Raw genomic sequence first — 18,344 nt, 5'->3', positions numbered from 1 at the left:
AATAGAAAAGACTGACTTTTATTGTTATGATGGTTATAACGCGATATTGTTAAATACCTTTTCTACAACAGATTAATGATGAATTAATTAAGTAGCTATAACTAAAGATATAACATCCCTGTTACATGTTATAAATAAGGATCAATATTTATATTGAGCACAAGCAATGTTTAAAGACTTACATTGATCGGTAACAAAAGTTAAATTCAGTAAACCCCGCCTGTGTTAACATGATTATGGTGTACTAACCACTATTATAGATATCATCCACATTTCAACTTTAACGAGTAGAGATAAATAAGTAATGATGAATCAATTCAATAATTGACTCGCTATAATTGGTTGTGATCTTGAATCATCTTTAATTTTCATTGTGATTTTGGAAAAAAAATGGCAATTTGAATTTTGAACTTTGGAAGTAAAGTTATTATGGATAGCAATTGATAAGTCAAAAACTTGTTAAACACAATATAACAGCTTTTAGCAGATAGCAACCTTAACATTAGATTTATGTCAAATTTGCAAATTTTTTGTCATTACTCCTATGATTGGTATAGTACCATACTTAAGGTAATTTAAGTATGGTACTATACCAATATAACCAAAATCAGCGACCAAATGTCGATCAATACTAATACTTCCATTATTTGAAACATATAAAACATAATTGTGCCATGTGTTACAAGCACTATCTTGAAAAGAGCCTTGGCTTGGCTTATTCATAATAAAAATTGGTTAATGTTCTATTATGATCATGTTATTCAACTTTTTATATGTATTTTATACGAATTTTAGTGTTGCCATATATTTGAGGTTATAAATAAATAAAACGCCAGAGTCATTAATCCGAAAACAATAGTTTTATTTAAGAACTTTTTCACTTTCTCATAAAATATACACATTGTTTTTTTGTCATTAAACTAAACTGTAAGTAAATACTAATTTTAAATACCAATTCTCACGATCGTCAGATTTAATCGGGTGCGGCCCGCTATTGAGTTTCGGTCTAATTTATTGGTGTTCCGTTTCATGTACAAATCCTTTACTTAATTCTATTTAGAAAAGAAAAAAAAAATATATATATAATCAAATGAAAGCGTGATTTTGTACATTTCAAATTAATAAAAAAAAAACACAAGTCCTCCTGTTTACTCGTTAATTAGTGTGATGATAGAATTCTACAATCCATTGTTGATACTTAAAAATTAACAGTTTTGTATGCACGTGCAGGCTCTCGGAGCGGGCGTTACAAATGCGAACAAATGCTGAACACACGGGGGGGGCGATCCATCGAAGCCGCAACTATTATAATTATCAGACTTATTGTTTTAGCGGATCACGTCGTATGCGCGTCTCAATAACACAATCTACTAAGTTACTAAATCAGTAGCACATCCTTGTTCGTCGAATCGTGATATCCGTTTTATTTATTTGTTCTAGTAGAGCGACGCCGTTCGTTTCCATTCCTCGGTCTGCGTTGACTTATCACAAAATCCTTTCACAAATCTATACTTTACAGTCTGACATCCAAATATCTATAATATACTAACGTTTTTACGGTCTGTACATTGCAATTTCATTGAATCAATCCAAGAGTTTCAAATAATGTCAACAAAGATAACATTCGTCCATTGAAAAATAAAATGTACAAAAATCATCGTTCGATACATCGTCCCCTCCTACACCTCATACATACATCGTCCTGCGATTGTTGCACGCATTTCACATAACAGTATATAATATAGCTGTCCCAACTTACCAAATACAAACACAGAATCAACTATTCGCTCAATACACGACGTTTGCACCAACACGCTTCACTTATACATTATTTATCTTCATTCACATCTATACTTATAACCATAAAGTCCGTAAGCATCGCGTCCATTGGACAGGATCGATTTTTTTCTTTTGCAAAAAAAATATATTCAAAACACCCGAATACCATCACATTCGCCACTGTAAGCTACGTTTCGCAGTAGTCCACTCGTGTGCCGTTCCAATGCAATGTCTTTAGCACTGTCGTGTCGGGACGTGTGTGAGTATCGGCCTTTGTAGCTGTTTGGTTTCGTCTAATCTAACCGCATGCGTATGCAAACGTCGCTCCACATAATATATCACTCGTTGGCTTACGACGTAGGTACTTATGACATAGTTGCGATGGAATCAATAAAACTATTGTTTGTATGTTTGTTGCTCGGCGCTGTACGGTACTGTAACGTAGCGTGTCGCCTAGTGGACGTCGGAGCTTTCTTGCTTCATCTGGTGGTTGGCCGGGTCCGAAGTGTTGATCGGCTGTAATTAATAACATCATGTTAATTTACAACATTCATTTGTAAAATTATTTTAGGGTTTTTTTCTGCTTTGAGATATAAAAGCAAAAAAGAGTAACTACTGTGTTTCTTGCCGGTTCTTCTCGGTAGAATCTACTTTCCGAACCGGTGGTAGCTTCAATTAATTGTAAAATGACGATTCAAAAGTGCTTGTAAAAGCCTACTTGAATAAAGTTTATTTCGATTTTTGATTTTGAATAAGCCACATCAGTAGGTACTCGCTCAATCCAAAACTATTAGCATTGTTATAGATCATTTATTTCAGTGTCTGTTTACACTGTCAATTCAATCTGGCTAAAAGTAAAGTAAAGTAAAGTAACAGCCTGTAAATTTCCCACTGCTGGGATAAGGCCTCCTCTGCCATTAAGGAGAGGGTTTGGAACATATTCCACCACGCTGTTCCAATGCGGGTTGGTGGAATGCACATGTCGCAGAACTTCGATGAAATTAGACACATGCAGGTTTCCTCACGAGATGAATTATAAACACAAATTAAGCACATACATATAGCGGTGCTTGCCTGGGTTTGAACCCGCATTCATCGGTTAAGATGCACGCGTTCTAACCACTGGGCCATCTCAGGTGCAAGCATGGCATCCATGGTATGATGATAATGAGGGTGTACTCACGAGCGTGATGGGCGGCTGCGGCGGCGGCGGCTGCGGCGCGGGCTGCGGCGGCAGCGCGGGCGCCTCGTGCACGGCCGTGGTGGAGTGCGCCGCCTGCGCGCCCCCGCCGCCGTAGTAGCCGCCGTTCATGCCTGCGGACACCACACGATCACATTAAACATCTAATAAGTACACAGAATATCTTTTAAATAAAACTAATTATAACGGATGAATCGCGTATATTAATTATTTTTAAACATCCCGACGTTTCGAGCACTTTGCAGTGTTCGTGGTCACGGGTAGACTAAGATGACATTTGTCTATTTGAAGAACGAAGGCAATATTATTAACAATTACCGCCAACGATTTTTCAATTTCTCAATTGAGAAATCGTTGGCGGTAGTATATATAATTTTCGAAAATACAAAATCTTATCGTGCTCTCGTCGATTTTCATTAATCATTTGACGGAATTGCTTACATATTTATAGGAACATAATGTTGTCTTAAATTTTCGCGATTATTACACATTTAAATAAAGTGACGTGGTCGTGGTCACGGACGCTCAAGTGCTCGAAACGTCGGGATGTCCAAAATGATTAATATACCGTAATAACTAGTTTTATCTATAGGAACATATTTTTAGAAACAATGTAGTCAATCGTTTTATTTGATTTTACGGAATAACATGTCGCAATGGGCACATGGGCAAGAGTCGAGATGGCCCAGTGGTAAGAACGCGTGCATCTTAACCGATGATTGCGGGTTCAAACCCAGGCAAGCACCGCTGATTCATGTGCTTAATTATAAATGTCTTTATAATTCATCTCGTGCTCAGCGGTGAAAGAAAACATCGTGAGGAAACCTGCATGTGACAAATTTCATAGAAATTCTTCCACATGTTTATTCCACAACAGAGTGGAACAGCGTGGTGGAATATGTTCCAGACCTCCTCAAAGGGAGAGGAGGCTTTTGGCCCAGCAGTGGGAATTTACAGGCTGTTGTTGTTGTTGTTGATGGGCACCTTCGCTGTAGGTGGCGGGCGGCGGCTGCGGCGCGGGGATCGGGGGGGCGGGGGGCGCCAGCACGGGCGCGGCGCCGGCCAGGAAGTAGTCCTTGTTGACGCAGTTGCGCAGGCAGTCGGGGATGCGGCCGACGATGGCGCGCCTTATCTCCGACGCGGCCATCTCGCGCAGCTCCTGCGCCGACGCGTCCGAGTAGAACGCCGCGTGCGGCGTGCAGAGCACGTTGGGCGCGTCCTTCAGCGGGCCCTGCTGGAACGTTTAATAATTTATTTTTAATGCAGCTCGTCCTTACATTACGGGAGCCTGTCGATCGGTTCTGCCTCATTGGTGTGAAATGTATGCCCCTCTGCATAATTTTACCGAAGGCGTTTACAGTGTATTAAACGGAAACTACGAGCAAGTCATCAAGTTACAACAATAATAATTTAATAATAATTTTAATAAGTTAAATATCAATGGGTCAACGAGGACAAAAACTGTTTACTTTTTGTGACATATTGATGTATAACTATCCATTGTACTCGTAGTATGTAGCACACGAACGCTTATGTTCGACGCAATGTTTTACTATGTTATTACAAACACTTTTTAGTGTTGCCATTTTAAATGAATTAGATAACGTTCGAAGCTGAATCATATGTATGGCGCGTGCGCGTCGCGGTAGGTACTCGCCTGGAAGACGTTGAAGGGCTCGTTCTCGTGCACGTCGAGCGCGGCGGCGCGGATGCGGCCCTGCTTGAGCGCCGCCGCCAGACCCTCGTCGTCCACGAGCCCGCCGCGCGCCGTGTTCACCAGGAACGCGCCTGCGCACACGCACGTGTCAAACAACCACAACCACAGGGATAATGTGCGCACAGGAGGTGCTTTTAAGTCATTACTTAAACAAATATATTTTTTATCTGTGATAACTATCAAGGCAGTAGGCAAATGGAAATTTACACTGTTTACAAGTTTAAGACGCAATCAGTTATAGTACGACACAACTTAGATGTAGCATCGGCAAAATTCGTAAAACCGATCACGTCCGAATTGAGTACGCTATCCCAAATTATCAATATTTATTTCTCACGCGAATATGATCTTTGCACAAATGTATTAACTTGTAATATCATATGACCTAATATATTCGTCAATTTGACGCGTCTATTTACATGCACCTGCTTTCTCTGACGCGTGAATCTATAGCGACAAATAGCGTCGAATGGCGCGATAGGGAGCTATTTCTATTGGTTGTGTAAATCGACAGTAATCGTAATTTATTTTCATTCCATTTCATTTTCCGATGCTACGTCTAACTTGTGTCGTACTATACTTAGTTATATCTAGATATGTTGTAAGTTATCTAAAACATTACTTTTAGCTATAATTTCGTATCAAAAATAAATAAAATTGGCATGGAAATGTACTTTTTTATGTCATATTTTAACATTAAGTCAGAGCTTGTATACTACTTTTTATATAAATTATACAGTGTTTGTATCATATCGTTTTTACAACAAACCTGGGCGCATCTGTTTGATAGTGAATTCATTGATGAGGTGATGATTGTGTTCGTTTAGGCTGCAGTGCAATGACACACAGTCACTCTGGAATAGGAGGTCCTGGAAACATTAAATTAACGTTTGTAAACTTTTATTTTTATAATTTAACAGAATTAATGCATAAAATGATGTTCAAATGTAAAAGCAACGTCAAGTCATAAACATGGTACAAATACCCATTTTATTTCAATGTAAAAAACATCTATAAGCGCTCTCTACATGTACATTATTTTAATACACATCCGATTAAATGCATGACTCTAAACTTAATAATTTAAAAAAAAAATACAACCACATTAGATCACGACTAATGTAAGATGGACCGTATTACAGTTACCATCTTTCGTAATTTAGTGAGCAGATATTTGGGTAATCGGTAAATATAAGTTAAAAATTAGAAAAACCACAATAATGACAACTATTTACATTACATTTACAGTACATTGATTATAAGTTTGGGTATGACATCGTCAATGGAGTAAACCAGTCATGAATAAAAAAAAAAAAATGTCATACATAAATAATTAAGCAAAATTGCTTTTGTGAACTTACTAACCAATTTAGGTATTAAGATTAATTAATTTATTTTTACTAACACTATATGGATCTATGTAAATTATGGTCTGAAATAAATGATTATTCTTTTTATTTATTTTCACTCATATAATGTTACATTTTTAAATATAAAATACGAACATAAAATATATTTAAAAATATAAAATACAGAGGCCAACCAGTGGCGGGAACAGGGTCCAAGCCACCGGTGGTCAGGGCTCCAGAGAGAGGAACTTCCTCACAATACGAGCCGTGCCGAGGAGTACTGCCTTCTGCATCAATGATTATTATTATTATTATTATTATAATACCTGCAGCGTGTAGACCCTGGTGAGACCTAGCGACTTCTCGATGCCGTCGGGCAGGTAGGGGTCGTAGAAGATGACGTTGAAGCCGAAGGCCTTGGCCCGCAGCGCGACGGCCGAGCCGATGCGGCCGAGACCCACGATGCCAAGCGTGTCGCCGCGGATGCGAGCGCAGCCCGCCGCCGCCTCGCGCACCTGCTCTGGACCTGCGCGACGGACAAATCATTCAAATTACACATTCTCCATTTCCCTTTAAGGCATACTTGCAACCATATTAACAACAACAACAGCCTGTAAATTCCCACTGCTGGGCTAAAGGCCTCCTCTCCCTTTGAGGAGAAGGTTTGCAACATATTCCACCACGCTGTTCCAATGCGGGTTGGTGGAATACACATGTGGCAGAATTTCTATGAAATTTGTCACATGCAGCTTTCCTCATGATGTTTTCCTTCACCGCTGAGCACGAGATGAATTATAAAGACAAATTAAGCACATGAATCAGCGGTGCTTGCCTGGGTTTGAACCCGCAATCATCGGTTAAGATGCACGCGTTCTAACCACTGGGCCATCTCTGCTCTAACCATATTAAACTCCACACTAAAATAATTATACTCAAAAGGTACAATAGGAGTATTAAGTTTTTGATAATAGTACAGTTGTAAGAAGGTTTAAAGATGGACACAAGAATTAGTGTTGGTAATAATTATTATTAGTGTCGTGTATCAACAAAATATGCAGATTGAATAACTTTCAATAGTTGAGACATGATTAAAACGTATTCTATTACTTGTTATAGTAATTATTTTTATTTAGTTCAGATAATAACTTTAAACACACTGTGATAGTAAACTATTACTACATATATAATACATACATAATGATAAACTATGTATCCATCAAGATAATATCCCAAGTGCTCTCTGTTATAATGGTTCATCTATCATTAAAGGAGATTATAGTATATAACTATAATTTTAATAATAATATTCCCAAGACTCTTTCGCTTGATATCAAACGAATAAGCATAAATGTGTTATTATATCCTATATAAAGCCACTGAATACTGCATTAATCTTGTATAATACATTTATAGCTTTAAAACAACCCTTTCAAACTTTTAGCGTAAAATCTTGTGTATTGTGATCCAATCAAACGTACCTGTAAATTTTTTCCCTTCCCGTACCATATTGGCGAGCCAATACGTCCGTCGATATAAATTCAATATGAGACACATCGTCGTGTCCGCTACCTCTTCCACACCGTAGCCCGGTACATTACATACAGCTATCCCTGGAAACAAATGACGACAACATTGAAACAATAATACAAAACTACATTCATTATTTACATAGAAAACATTTAACATGGAAACAATAAAATTCAAAATAGTTACGATTATTTGACGAAATATTATTTTATTGAATTATTTCTATTGAGAAGCACAGACAAGAAACTCACTATATTCTATATACTTACTATATAATAAATATTTTTCACCCATCAAAAATAAGATATAGTAATCATATAGATAGTTATAAATGTATACTATTTATAAACTCCGAAATAGTCTTCCATATGTGCTATGAGAATATACGTATATAATATACGTAAATAATTTAAATTAATTATTAATTTTAAATAATGTTTATAAAATTATATTAATACAAATGACCGTGGGAAATATTATTAAAAATGTAGTTAGTATTTCATGTATAATAAACAGATAAAAATTTACAACAATTTATTATGCACGAAAATTCTATGAGAATAGCATTTGTCATTCAAGATAACAAATGTTTCGATAGAACAAATTTGATAAGCGGGTAATAATAGTAAAAACCCATTTCGAACACGATCAACAGCTTCTAATTAATTTATATACACATTATTTATTTATATATTCATATATGGTTACGTGATATTGATAGAATGCTGGAATTCTATACTTTTATTGAGCATCGTCTAGTTGTTATTAAACGATTTCATATGCATCATACATTGTATATTATTTATTCAGTGTTAAAATATGTTTCAGTCAAGTTAGCTGAAACACAATTTTATTGGATTTTTACATGGGTCTACTAAATCGAAAGGTAATTCAAATATACATAGAGATGAGTCGTCAATAAAATTAGCAGCTACTCTGTCTCTTAAATAACATTACGTTTAAGAAGCTATTTGCTAGTAACTATTTTTAGCTGTATTTAATACAACTTCAAATTTATCGATATAGCTTTTATTTATTTAATGAACTGCTTACATTTTTAGTTATATATTTGGACAGGCAGAATAATCAAAATGTAATATTTGACATATATTACATTCAACATAACTTCCTTATCGATATTTTTCTGAAATAATTAAATCGTTTGAAAGCTTGACTATATTCATATTTGTTTTTCCATCATATTCCTGTTTATTAGACATACAATACCCAACCTACATAATATAAGCGCTTATTATACATATATATGTCCATGTTGTGTAACTGTCTTTTTTTTGTTTTTATCGTCTTCGTAGATTATTTTTGGAATTAATCCACAGATAACGATCGTAAGTTATAGTAAGACACAAATTAGATGTAGCATCGGAAAATGCAATGGAATGAACATAAAACCGATTACTGCCGATTTACACAACCAATAGAAATAGCTCCCTATCGCGCCATTCGACGCTATTCGTCGCTATAGATTCATGCGTCAGAGAAAGCAAGTGCATGTAAATCGACGCGTCAAATTGACGAATATATTAGGTCATATGACATTAAAGTTATTACGTTTATGCAAAGATCATATTCGCGTGAGAAATAAATATTGGTAATTTGGGATAGCGTACTTAATTCGGATGTGATCGGTTTTACGAATTTTGCCGATGCGACATCTAAGTTGTGTCGTACAATACGTAATTATGTCATATTTACCTAGTTCACCGGCGGCTTTGACGTCTATATTGTCGACACCGGAACCTATGCGTACGATGATCCGAAGCGCCTTGAACTTCTCGAGGTCCTCCTTGGTGAGGATAATGGTGTGCCACATGAGCGCGCCAACGGCCTCGTTGAGGACTTTCTCGTGTATCTCGGATGTGGACTGAGCGTCGCAGAACGCCACCGTCGCCACATCCTTCAGTATCGGCATCTCGACGGTGCAGTCTCGACCGTCGAGTAGTGCCACCAAGGGCCTGGAATCAACGAAACCATCTATTAAAAAACACGAACAGGCCAAATATATACAGAGAATAAACATATGATTACGCTAAACATACAAGTTAATGAGAAGTTGAAATTCAAATTGTCATAGTTTAAATCTAAAACGAGTTACTTCGGAACGCATTTTCTTATATAATTAAATTCGCTTAACATTTTCCGAATGCGATACATTTTCTAGAATAAGTTTTATGTATGTAGATATTATAGTCAGGCATTACAAAAAAGCGCCTCCTCTTTTTTCACTATGGATTAATATTAATTGTAGGATTTACACTCGCTCCAAGACTTTTGGATTATCAGTAATTAAAACATTTTATAAAGTGTACAGAAATCGATGTATCGTTTTATTTAGTGATGTAATACTGAAAAAAAATCTAATTCAGGGCGATAAGATTGTTATAAAATTTAGCTGTCTCTAGAATGTCGACTATATCCATCAATGTGAAGTTAGCGTTCAGTAATTTCATTAGAGACAAAAACGTCAATTTTAGTAAGCAATTTAAACAAATTTAAATATTCGCATCGATTTAAAACTCTGGGTAAATAAAAAATACTTAATGCGACACGCTTCACCGAATAAGCGATTCCCACTGCAAATTAATCAAGTGTAATTGTTTCGCTGTCGAGTAATTGTTGGACATTCTGCCTGGGAATTACTGAGCGCAGTTGCGGTTTCCATGTTAGGAATTCCGTAAGAACTACTATCAAACCGTCGTAATGAAAGTTTATACATTTAAAAGGAGTCAAGTTGGTATGTATATAATATTTTAGTTTGTTCCAATGGAAATCTTTCGCTTCATAACAAATACTGTACGACATGTCTGAGAATATGATTGATATATATTCAAATTTAAAAACTAAGTCGTAATTGTATTCATTTTTTTTAAAATAAATATAATATGTCAAATATTCTATTAAATTAAAATAATTCGATTTTCTGTCCGTACTATAGGGACCCAACATGAACCTGAATTAATTTCCCATATGAATCAATCAAGTTGTCTCAGAATTTTAGTAATTTAAAACCCGGCGTATATCAAAGAGGTAAGGTATTATTAAACCAAAAACCCACGAATGTCAACGACCGAAACGAATCGATGGACAAATTGGATTCAAAATCAAATATCGGCTACTCGGAACACGAATTCTAACATCCCAACTAGATTAAACCGATTGAAGGGACCCTTCCTCGACTCCGGAATAATTAAGGCCGTGCCAGTACGATTAAACTAATAAATTAAACTTTCGTCATAGCGAGGCAGAATTATTATTATTGCCGACGAAAACTTTCAGCGGGCGAAACGAGAAAGTAATTCCGAGGGTGGAAGTTACGGAATTTCGACGAAACTTTACCCGGGCAGACGATAACAGATTTGGGGGCAAACAAAGAGATGGGGTAGCAATGGAGGCGAACCCTTTGGGCAAGTTTTGATGGAAAACAAATAGGATTAGAGCGGAAAAAGAATAAGTTGACTGTGCCCGATGGACGAGGCTTTGTAGGCTTGCTGAGCGATGGACGCACTCCCAGAGGCAATTAGTGGACGCCGACAGACATTCTAGCTGATTGTGCAGTCACAAAAACTTTACAAACTACAGTTTTAAAAGTCTTTACAAAATATATTAGTGCAATGTGTCATATTGTTATCATTTCATCTACGATTTTATGTTTCGAATAGTATAATATATGGCATGAGACCGTGTGCGTTTTAGTTTAGAAATTTATCGCTATAAACTAAAGAATTTCTCTAAAGAGTTTATAGCGGAGCTGCAATGCAGGCACAGTCATAGAAACGTTAGGATAGGTCAAGGCGAGACGAAAGTAACTATGTAGGTTATTATTATAAAAACTTACAAATTTAAGTAATCCCGCAATATCTGGAATTAATTTAAGTTTAAATATTCTAGTACCTACTTGGGTCAACAAAATATTATTTCTTAATTTGTGACTTATTAGGATATGACTCTCAAATATTTTATTGCACGATTGTATCCTGGGCATATTTAGCGTCTATTCTTCAATACCATCCATAACATCGATAATTAACTTACTAGGGAATTACAATCTGGGCTGGACTTTTTTTCCAAGACAACGTTAAATATCTGATATAATAGTAGCTACTTATACTTTTTATCGTAAAATACTCAAAATTCAAGCCGCTAGCTTAGAGTACCTCTTTGAAAGCAAATACATCACGATTTATTGCCCTTTAATGCAATAAATTTACATATATAAAGTGCTCCATGGGCACAGCTAAATTCGAAAGACGTATTGCATGCCTAGAGTTCATTCGGACCTCATTAGAAAGGATTAATATAATCATTACAACACGCAGCCGACCAAAGTAACACGCAACAATTAATAAAAAAAAAATTCAGGAAGCATTATTTTAATGTGATTAGTCCGTTCAAATTTTACCGAATAGTTACTTATACTTCGCGATTAGAAAGACCGTTTGACATGAAATTATAGATTTGATCGATAATTAAACGTCGGTTTAATGAAAATTATTTTCCTGAGCACCGATTCGTTAATAGCAAATTAGTTTGAATAATTTTCAACATTTTATGAATATAAATAATTATTTTATATTCATAAAATAATTTATTTTATCGTGTTATAATTCCGTTTGGAGGTTTTCTTGTTCATCTAAGGCAAATATGAGGTTGTCATTTTGATTATATTTAGTCAAATTAAAATAAACAAAAATAAATGAAACATGACCATAGACCATCCATTTTCAACCGACTTCCAAAAGGAGGAGGTTATCAATTCGTCTGTATTTTTTTATATCTTTTTTTTTCTTTTTTTGTGTTTGTTACCTCATAACTTTTCACTGGGTGGACCGATTTTGATAATTTTTTTTTTGTTTGAAAGGTAGTGCTTCCCGTGGGGTCCCATTTTTTTTATTTTTTTTTCCGATGATGGTATCCATGTGAAAACGACATAAGTCTTAAATTTGCATTATGTATATGCGCGACAAATCGGTGAATAACTGAAAATCACGTTAACCAATTTTGGTAATTCTTTTTTTATTATAAAATATATACTTCAAGGGTTATTTGGTGAAAATTTGGTAAGGTTCTGAGCACAGGATCCATGACAAAGTAACGGAACGGAAGGGAACGGAACAATTCTGAGGAGCACGTCGATAGCGATACTCAGTCGAATCTTTTATTTATAGGTTATTTGGATATTTGAGTCACCTTCCATAATGTGGTTATGTTTATGTAATTATCATAGTCGAATATTATAATCAACTAGCTACCCACCCCGGCTTCGCAGGGGTGCAATACTGATACTAAATATACTACAGAATTTGTTTATTTACGACATCACATCGCAAACTTCTAAAATTATCAGTGTTTCTTTACTATATTGTTCATGTATTATACACAAACCTTCCCCTTGAATCACACTATCTTTTAAAAAAAACCGCATCAAAATCCGTTGCGTAGATTTAAAGATATAGGGACAGAAAAAGCGACTTTGTTTTATACTATGTAGTGATGGAACTCCTATACGGCTCGCAGTTAGGGTGCGATATGGGGCAGAATTTCTTACTATCTTTAATCAAATTTTGTGTATGTGATGTGATGTCATATGATGTACGAAATATAGTTGGTCTTTTTCAAAGTTTTTTTTGCTGATTTCGATTACAGCTCTTTCGAGGGATCCTTGTAGTTTACGCCGCGTGACGTATTAAATCCGCATTTTCGAAAGTCTATTTTTGCTTTATTCGCAAGTTTCCTTTGAAATTGTCCTCGAAGTAGTTTCTGACTCATATAAACGGAACGCTTAATCTATCCATATTAAAAAAAATTAGTTAGTCAACATCAGCTTCACTTAAAATAAAAAAATAAATAAAATTTTAACAAAAAGAAAAACCGACTTCAAACAAAACACTATTTTAAAACAAATGAATATGCACGAAAAAGTTATAAAAATAATTGCGTATTCAACATATTTTTTAGAGTCTTCCTAAGTTAAATGAAATGAAAAATATTAGACTACTTAAAAGTCGATTAACGATTATATCATGTAGTTATAATTATTGTTATATTTGGAGTCGGTGTCAGCCAATAAAACCCTACAGTATATCTATCAAAAAACAATACGAGAATACTTTAACAAATATGTTTTTTACAAATTACCTTTTACACAATAATATACTGGATCAATCAAGGGGCTCGTATCGCTTCTTTCTTTTGATTGTTGGGGCAAGGGCACCGTGGCTGACACCGGCTCCAAATATACCAATAACTATAACTACATGATATAATCGTTAATCGACTTTTAAGTAGTCTAATATTTTTCATTTCATTTAACTTAGGAAGACTCTAAAAAATATGTTGAATACGCAATTATTTTTATAACTTTTTCGTGCATATTCATTTGTTTTAAAATAGTGTTTTGTTTGAAGTCGGTTTTTCTTTTTGTTAAAATTTTATTTATTTGTAAAGAAGTTGTTTATCACGCATATGTTCCCTTAAATTTTTAATGTTTTTATTGTCATCTATGTAATCTATTAAATAGTAGCTTGGAAATTGTTATTATTTTTGCGAGCGAATATCGACAAATGGACAATACTTTATGACCGATTGTAGGTACTTAAGTACAGCTTATCCAGTTGCTGAGATAATATTGTTCTAAGTACGGCTTTAGGAAATGAATACATTAAAGGCAATATTTTTAAATAATTTGACAAAGTTACTAATACAAATTAACCAAACATCTCTGTATTGAAATAAACATTTTACCAAGATAATTTCGAAATATAAATTAAATAGTTGTTAACACTTTCTGTGATATTTGATAAAATTTTAACATAACAAGGTTTTTGAAATAAGTTATCAGTCATATCATAGTTTGCTATAAGAAAATAAGGTTATGAAAAATAATTTATTCTCACAACCTTGACTTTTGAATTTGAGTTTCCGAGCTATATTACTCGTATAATAAACATAAATAATACCCGTTAACGTAGCTAGAACATTTAAAGTTGTCACGATTATTTATTTCGTTATAATAATGTATAATAATAAAGCCATATTGATTTTAGTTAGCCATCGTTAACGAAAAGCAAGACTAACGCCTGAATGTCAAAAGTTTATCTCTAAACCCCGAGTTAGCAGAGTTCCGACCAAGTTAATGCATCCGGTAGATTTTATCGTGTTTGTATTCTATGTCCTTTTATCAAGATCACGAGTTCAATGGACTAAGTAATGAATGGCACCGTTTTAAAGTTTCCTTCAAGAACTGTGGAACTTATTTAAGTCGCTATGTATATTATGAACGTGAATAGTGTTCGGTTCAGGGCAGTTAAACGCAATGCGGTCGACTGCAGCGGGTGATTGCTCTCTTAAATTTCTATATAAATCGTGACTTCGCAATTTGTAAACATTTCGTATATAAAATACGGTTTAATCACAACAACCATACTAATAACCAAACTTTTAGATACTATTCAGTATACAGAATTCTAAAATTGATTGACTGACAACACACGACTTAAACCGGTTGACCTAATTTGGTATACAGGTTTTTTTTATAGAATTTATGTGAGGTTTTTTCAAACTTAATTCCCCATGTGGGTTCTGGTATATAAATGGGGGTGGAAGTCTGTTTGGATATACGTAATTTCGGATGTTACACATATAAAATCATTTAGACTTATATTAATAAATCATAGACTGGTGTTATAGATTTAATCAACATAAAGAGGGTGATGCATAGGATAAAACTATGTTTAGACTTCTGCTTACGAGGAGTAAGAGCTGTTATATCACCTGCTTAAATATATCACCCAGGAAGTTAAAATTAGGGACGAAATTTTGTACATAAGTAATCCCAATATTTTTATTTTTGCAATTCCAATTATTAAATTTGATCTTTTAAACATACAGGTTACCGAAACCCTCTATAGCTAAAGTAAATCCAGTAGGTTTCCCTGGGGATATCCCATAGGATGCACGGCACGGTCCTTCCGCTGCTTCTTAACATATGATTATGATAAGTAGTATAAGCAACAAACATCTGTTTAATATACACACACATATAATATAAATATGATATTATACATTCAAAAACTTAATGATAAATTTAGTATTATTGGTTTGTGTCCTTACCTCGACTGCAGGGGTCCATTTGCGATAGGACCCCGCATGCTATCCATACGCGCTCTCTTTGGCAGCATCTTGCGTTTGTCCATTTAAAGCGGCAGAGCCGCTTTAACTACCGCTCCGCAGCGCGTCACCTGCGAACAAAGTTCCATTAATTACGTGACAGTCGAGATAACTTCGCAGAACTCGAATCTTTCCGCTGCGAAACGAAAACGTGCTACGAAACTCAAGTATTAGGTATTTTGTGAGTTTTTAAATTAATTATACGTGATTTAATATTTGAGGAAAGTTCGTGAATAATATTATACGTTCTGTATTGTACACGCTTCATTGCTATTCGCTGTAGTGCGACTCTCGTTTCGATTCTAATTTTAAAAATAAACGTCAAATCCAACTTATAATTTATTTCTATTAATAATGTTACTCACATTCTAAACATTGAAATAAATGCGTTATTTATGCTTTTCGATCTTTCAAGAGCGGGCACAGATAATTTTAATAAAAGCGTCAGTGAGATACGAACAGACAGATAGGCAGACGCATGACGAATCCGCAAGGGTTCCGTTTCTTGCCATTTGGCTACAGAGCCCTAAAAAGGGATATAGAATTTAATGAAATTGTTTGCCATGCTTATCGCTTGATGATATGGAACAAAACATTGTATGCTCTCTTATTTAATTCATTCATAGAATCTACATATTATTACCACCATTATACATGGTCCAGAGACGCCGACATGCAGTCGTTATATTTTTAATTTGATTACCGTATAATCCTCCACGATTGATCTTTTAAAACGTTTATTATGTATTTATATTGGTATTGGAGTAGAATTAAAATAAAACATTCTAGAAAATACATAGTTTAAATTAATACTTTTTATACAAATATTAAGCATCAAGGTTTCATTCATTGTTAATGATTACGGTTTGATGTGATATAATTAAGGACCGAGTAACTAAACAACTGGAAAACATACATTTTTCTGAAATACAATATGATTTGAAGATTAGTGAAGACCCCAGTCAGAGACAAAAGCAACACAAGGATTAAATAATCTTACAAAAATTGATTTAAAATAGAAGTTTAATCATAATTAATACATTTTTTTGTTATCGATTAGAAGTTATCCTGAATTAAAGAGGTTTATTTTTCTAGAATTAATAATAGCATATATAAGTACTAATTATCTTGACTAATAGTTGCTCATAGTGACTGCAATGATACGACACCCATATCTACAATTATTTATTAATTACAAAAATCAACAATCGAAATGTAACAAAAATAACTGTAGCACATCGAACGTCAAATTCTTAACAATAAATGCCAGTTGTTCGTCGTTTCTATCTTAGATTTTGGTTAATTATTTCAACGACTCACAAACGAGGAAATTATAATAACAAAAAGTTATTATAAAAATATTTTTCAAATACAAATAGTTAGTTAACCCAGATATTAATTCAGTGTGAATTATTAATGTAATTAAAACGATCAAAAGACCAAGTCAATATGCACTAAACGTAGCTAAAGCCGCACGCATACTTCATGCATCGCAATAATTCACTTTTAATTTGTATGCGAGAACAAATCAGAGTGAACTGTATTCACAATGACGATAATTAAAGAGTAGGGCGTGTATAATAATGCCTTGCGAGAACCGCTTCAATGATAACGAAAGCAATTACAGTTCGAGAGCTTTGTCATCACGGCGCGATTGAACAATTACGTTAGTTATTAACAATTATTGTAATATCAAAGTGTATTTATTATACGATGCAAAATGGCTGCTTTTGACGAATGCTTTCACAACGAGACAGACACATCTACAAAAACTAGAAGTGCATTCAGTTTTAAATTCGACCAGCGTAAAAGACAATCGAGTGACAAACTGTAGAAACAGATATCTACCTACTGAACTGTATTGTCTGTACATATGTAGACATGTATATAAATATATACATATTATACAGACAAAATCAGACGTGTTATGTAATTCATTTGTCATGAGACTGCTAGATCAATTAGATCAAAACCCGCGTAATCCTTATAACATACATATATCTCATGATTGAGCTTATGTATATTGATGATATAAGAATGTAAATTATTCGTAGGCATAAGTATTACTTATATTTTTACGAAATACCATATGTGAACGAACTGTTAGGCAGTTATCACCGTTAATAAACTTAAGATAAGAACAATAAAAAAAACTACAGATAAACTAAAGATAAGATATGCGTAAAATGCAATCTATACTAATAAAAACGTTTGTCCTGAGTGACTATTTTCATAAATGGAAATTTACTGCAATTTGTATCCTAGCTTTATTTTATGTTTGTACTTCAAAGCAGGTAATGCCCGTATAATTAGATCGATAAGGGTTCATGTTGTGCTATTTATAACTAAATTTAACAAGAAACATATAATGATATGCTACATTAAGAAAATCCTCATGGAAAATTATGTTAGAACTGTTTCAGATTCTCATCCTATAATAAGAAGGATAATACTATGGACAATTGCACAGTTGAATAGTTCGTGTGGCCGAAATCGATGAGCAGGACATCATTATATCACAACATACAAATCTAGTCTGTTCTCGTTTCTTTTCAATACAACTATTTAAAGCACCAGCAAATCATTC

The 18,344-nt window shown here is 34.5% G+C and overlaps 1 protein-coding gene across 9 annotated transcripts in view; it reads right to left on the bottom strand.

The window, feature by feature from the left end:
* Positions 1 to 837: 837 nt before the first annotated feature.
* Positions 838 to 18,344, bottom strand: part of LOC124539905 (C-terminal-binding protein) — an 86,923-nt gene continuing 69,416 nt past the window's right edge. For 8 of the 9 annotated variants that reach the window (XM_047117269.1, XM_047117268.1, XM_047117271.1 and 5 more), the window contains 9 exons: positions 15,701 to 15,828; positions 9,287 to 9,546; positions 7,525 to 7,656; positions 6,373 to 6,572; positions 5,467 to 5,566; positions 4,638 to 4,768; positions 3,965 to 4,214; positions 2,963 to 3,093; positions 838 to 2,295 (listed from right to left, as the gene is read on the bottom strand). In XM_047117269.1, the coding sequence (XP_046973225.1) occupies positions 2,233 to 2,295; positions 2,963 to 3,093; positions 3,965 to 4,214; positions 4,638 to 4,768; positions 5,467 to 5,566; positions 6,373 to 6,572; positions 7,525 to 7,656; positions 9,287 to 9,546; positions 15,701 to 15,783 (1,350 nt within the window). In that variant the 5' untranslated portion in view covers positions 15,784 to 15,828 and the 3' untranslated portion in view covers positions 838 to 2,232. The remainder of the gene's footprint in view (positions 2,296 to 2,962; positions 3,094 to 3,964; positions 4,215 to 4,637; positions 4,769 to 5,466; positions 5,567 to 6,372; positions 6,573 to 7,524; positions 7,657 to 9,286; positions 9,547 to 15,700; positions 15,829 to 18,344) is intronic. The other variant, XM_047117276.1, reaches the window with a different exon arrangement.

Source organism: Vanessa cardui, chromosome 23 (assembly GCF_905220365.1).
Source record: "Vanessa cardui chromosome 23, ilVanCard2.1, whole genome shotgun sequence".
Classification (NCBI taxonomy): Eukaryota; Metazoa; Arthropoda; class Insecta; order Lepidoptera; family Nymphalidae; genus Vanessa; species Vanessa cardui.
The sequence above is the reverse complement of the archived record's forward strand: the minus strand, read 5'-3'. Positions and strand labels throughout refer to the sequence as shown.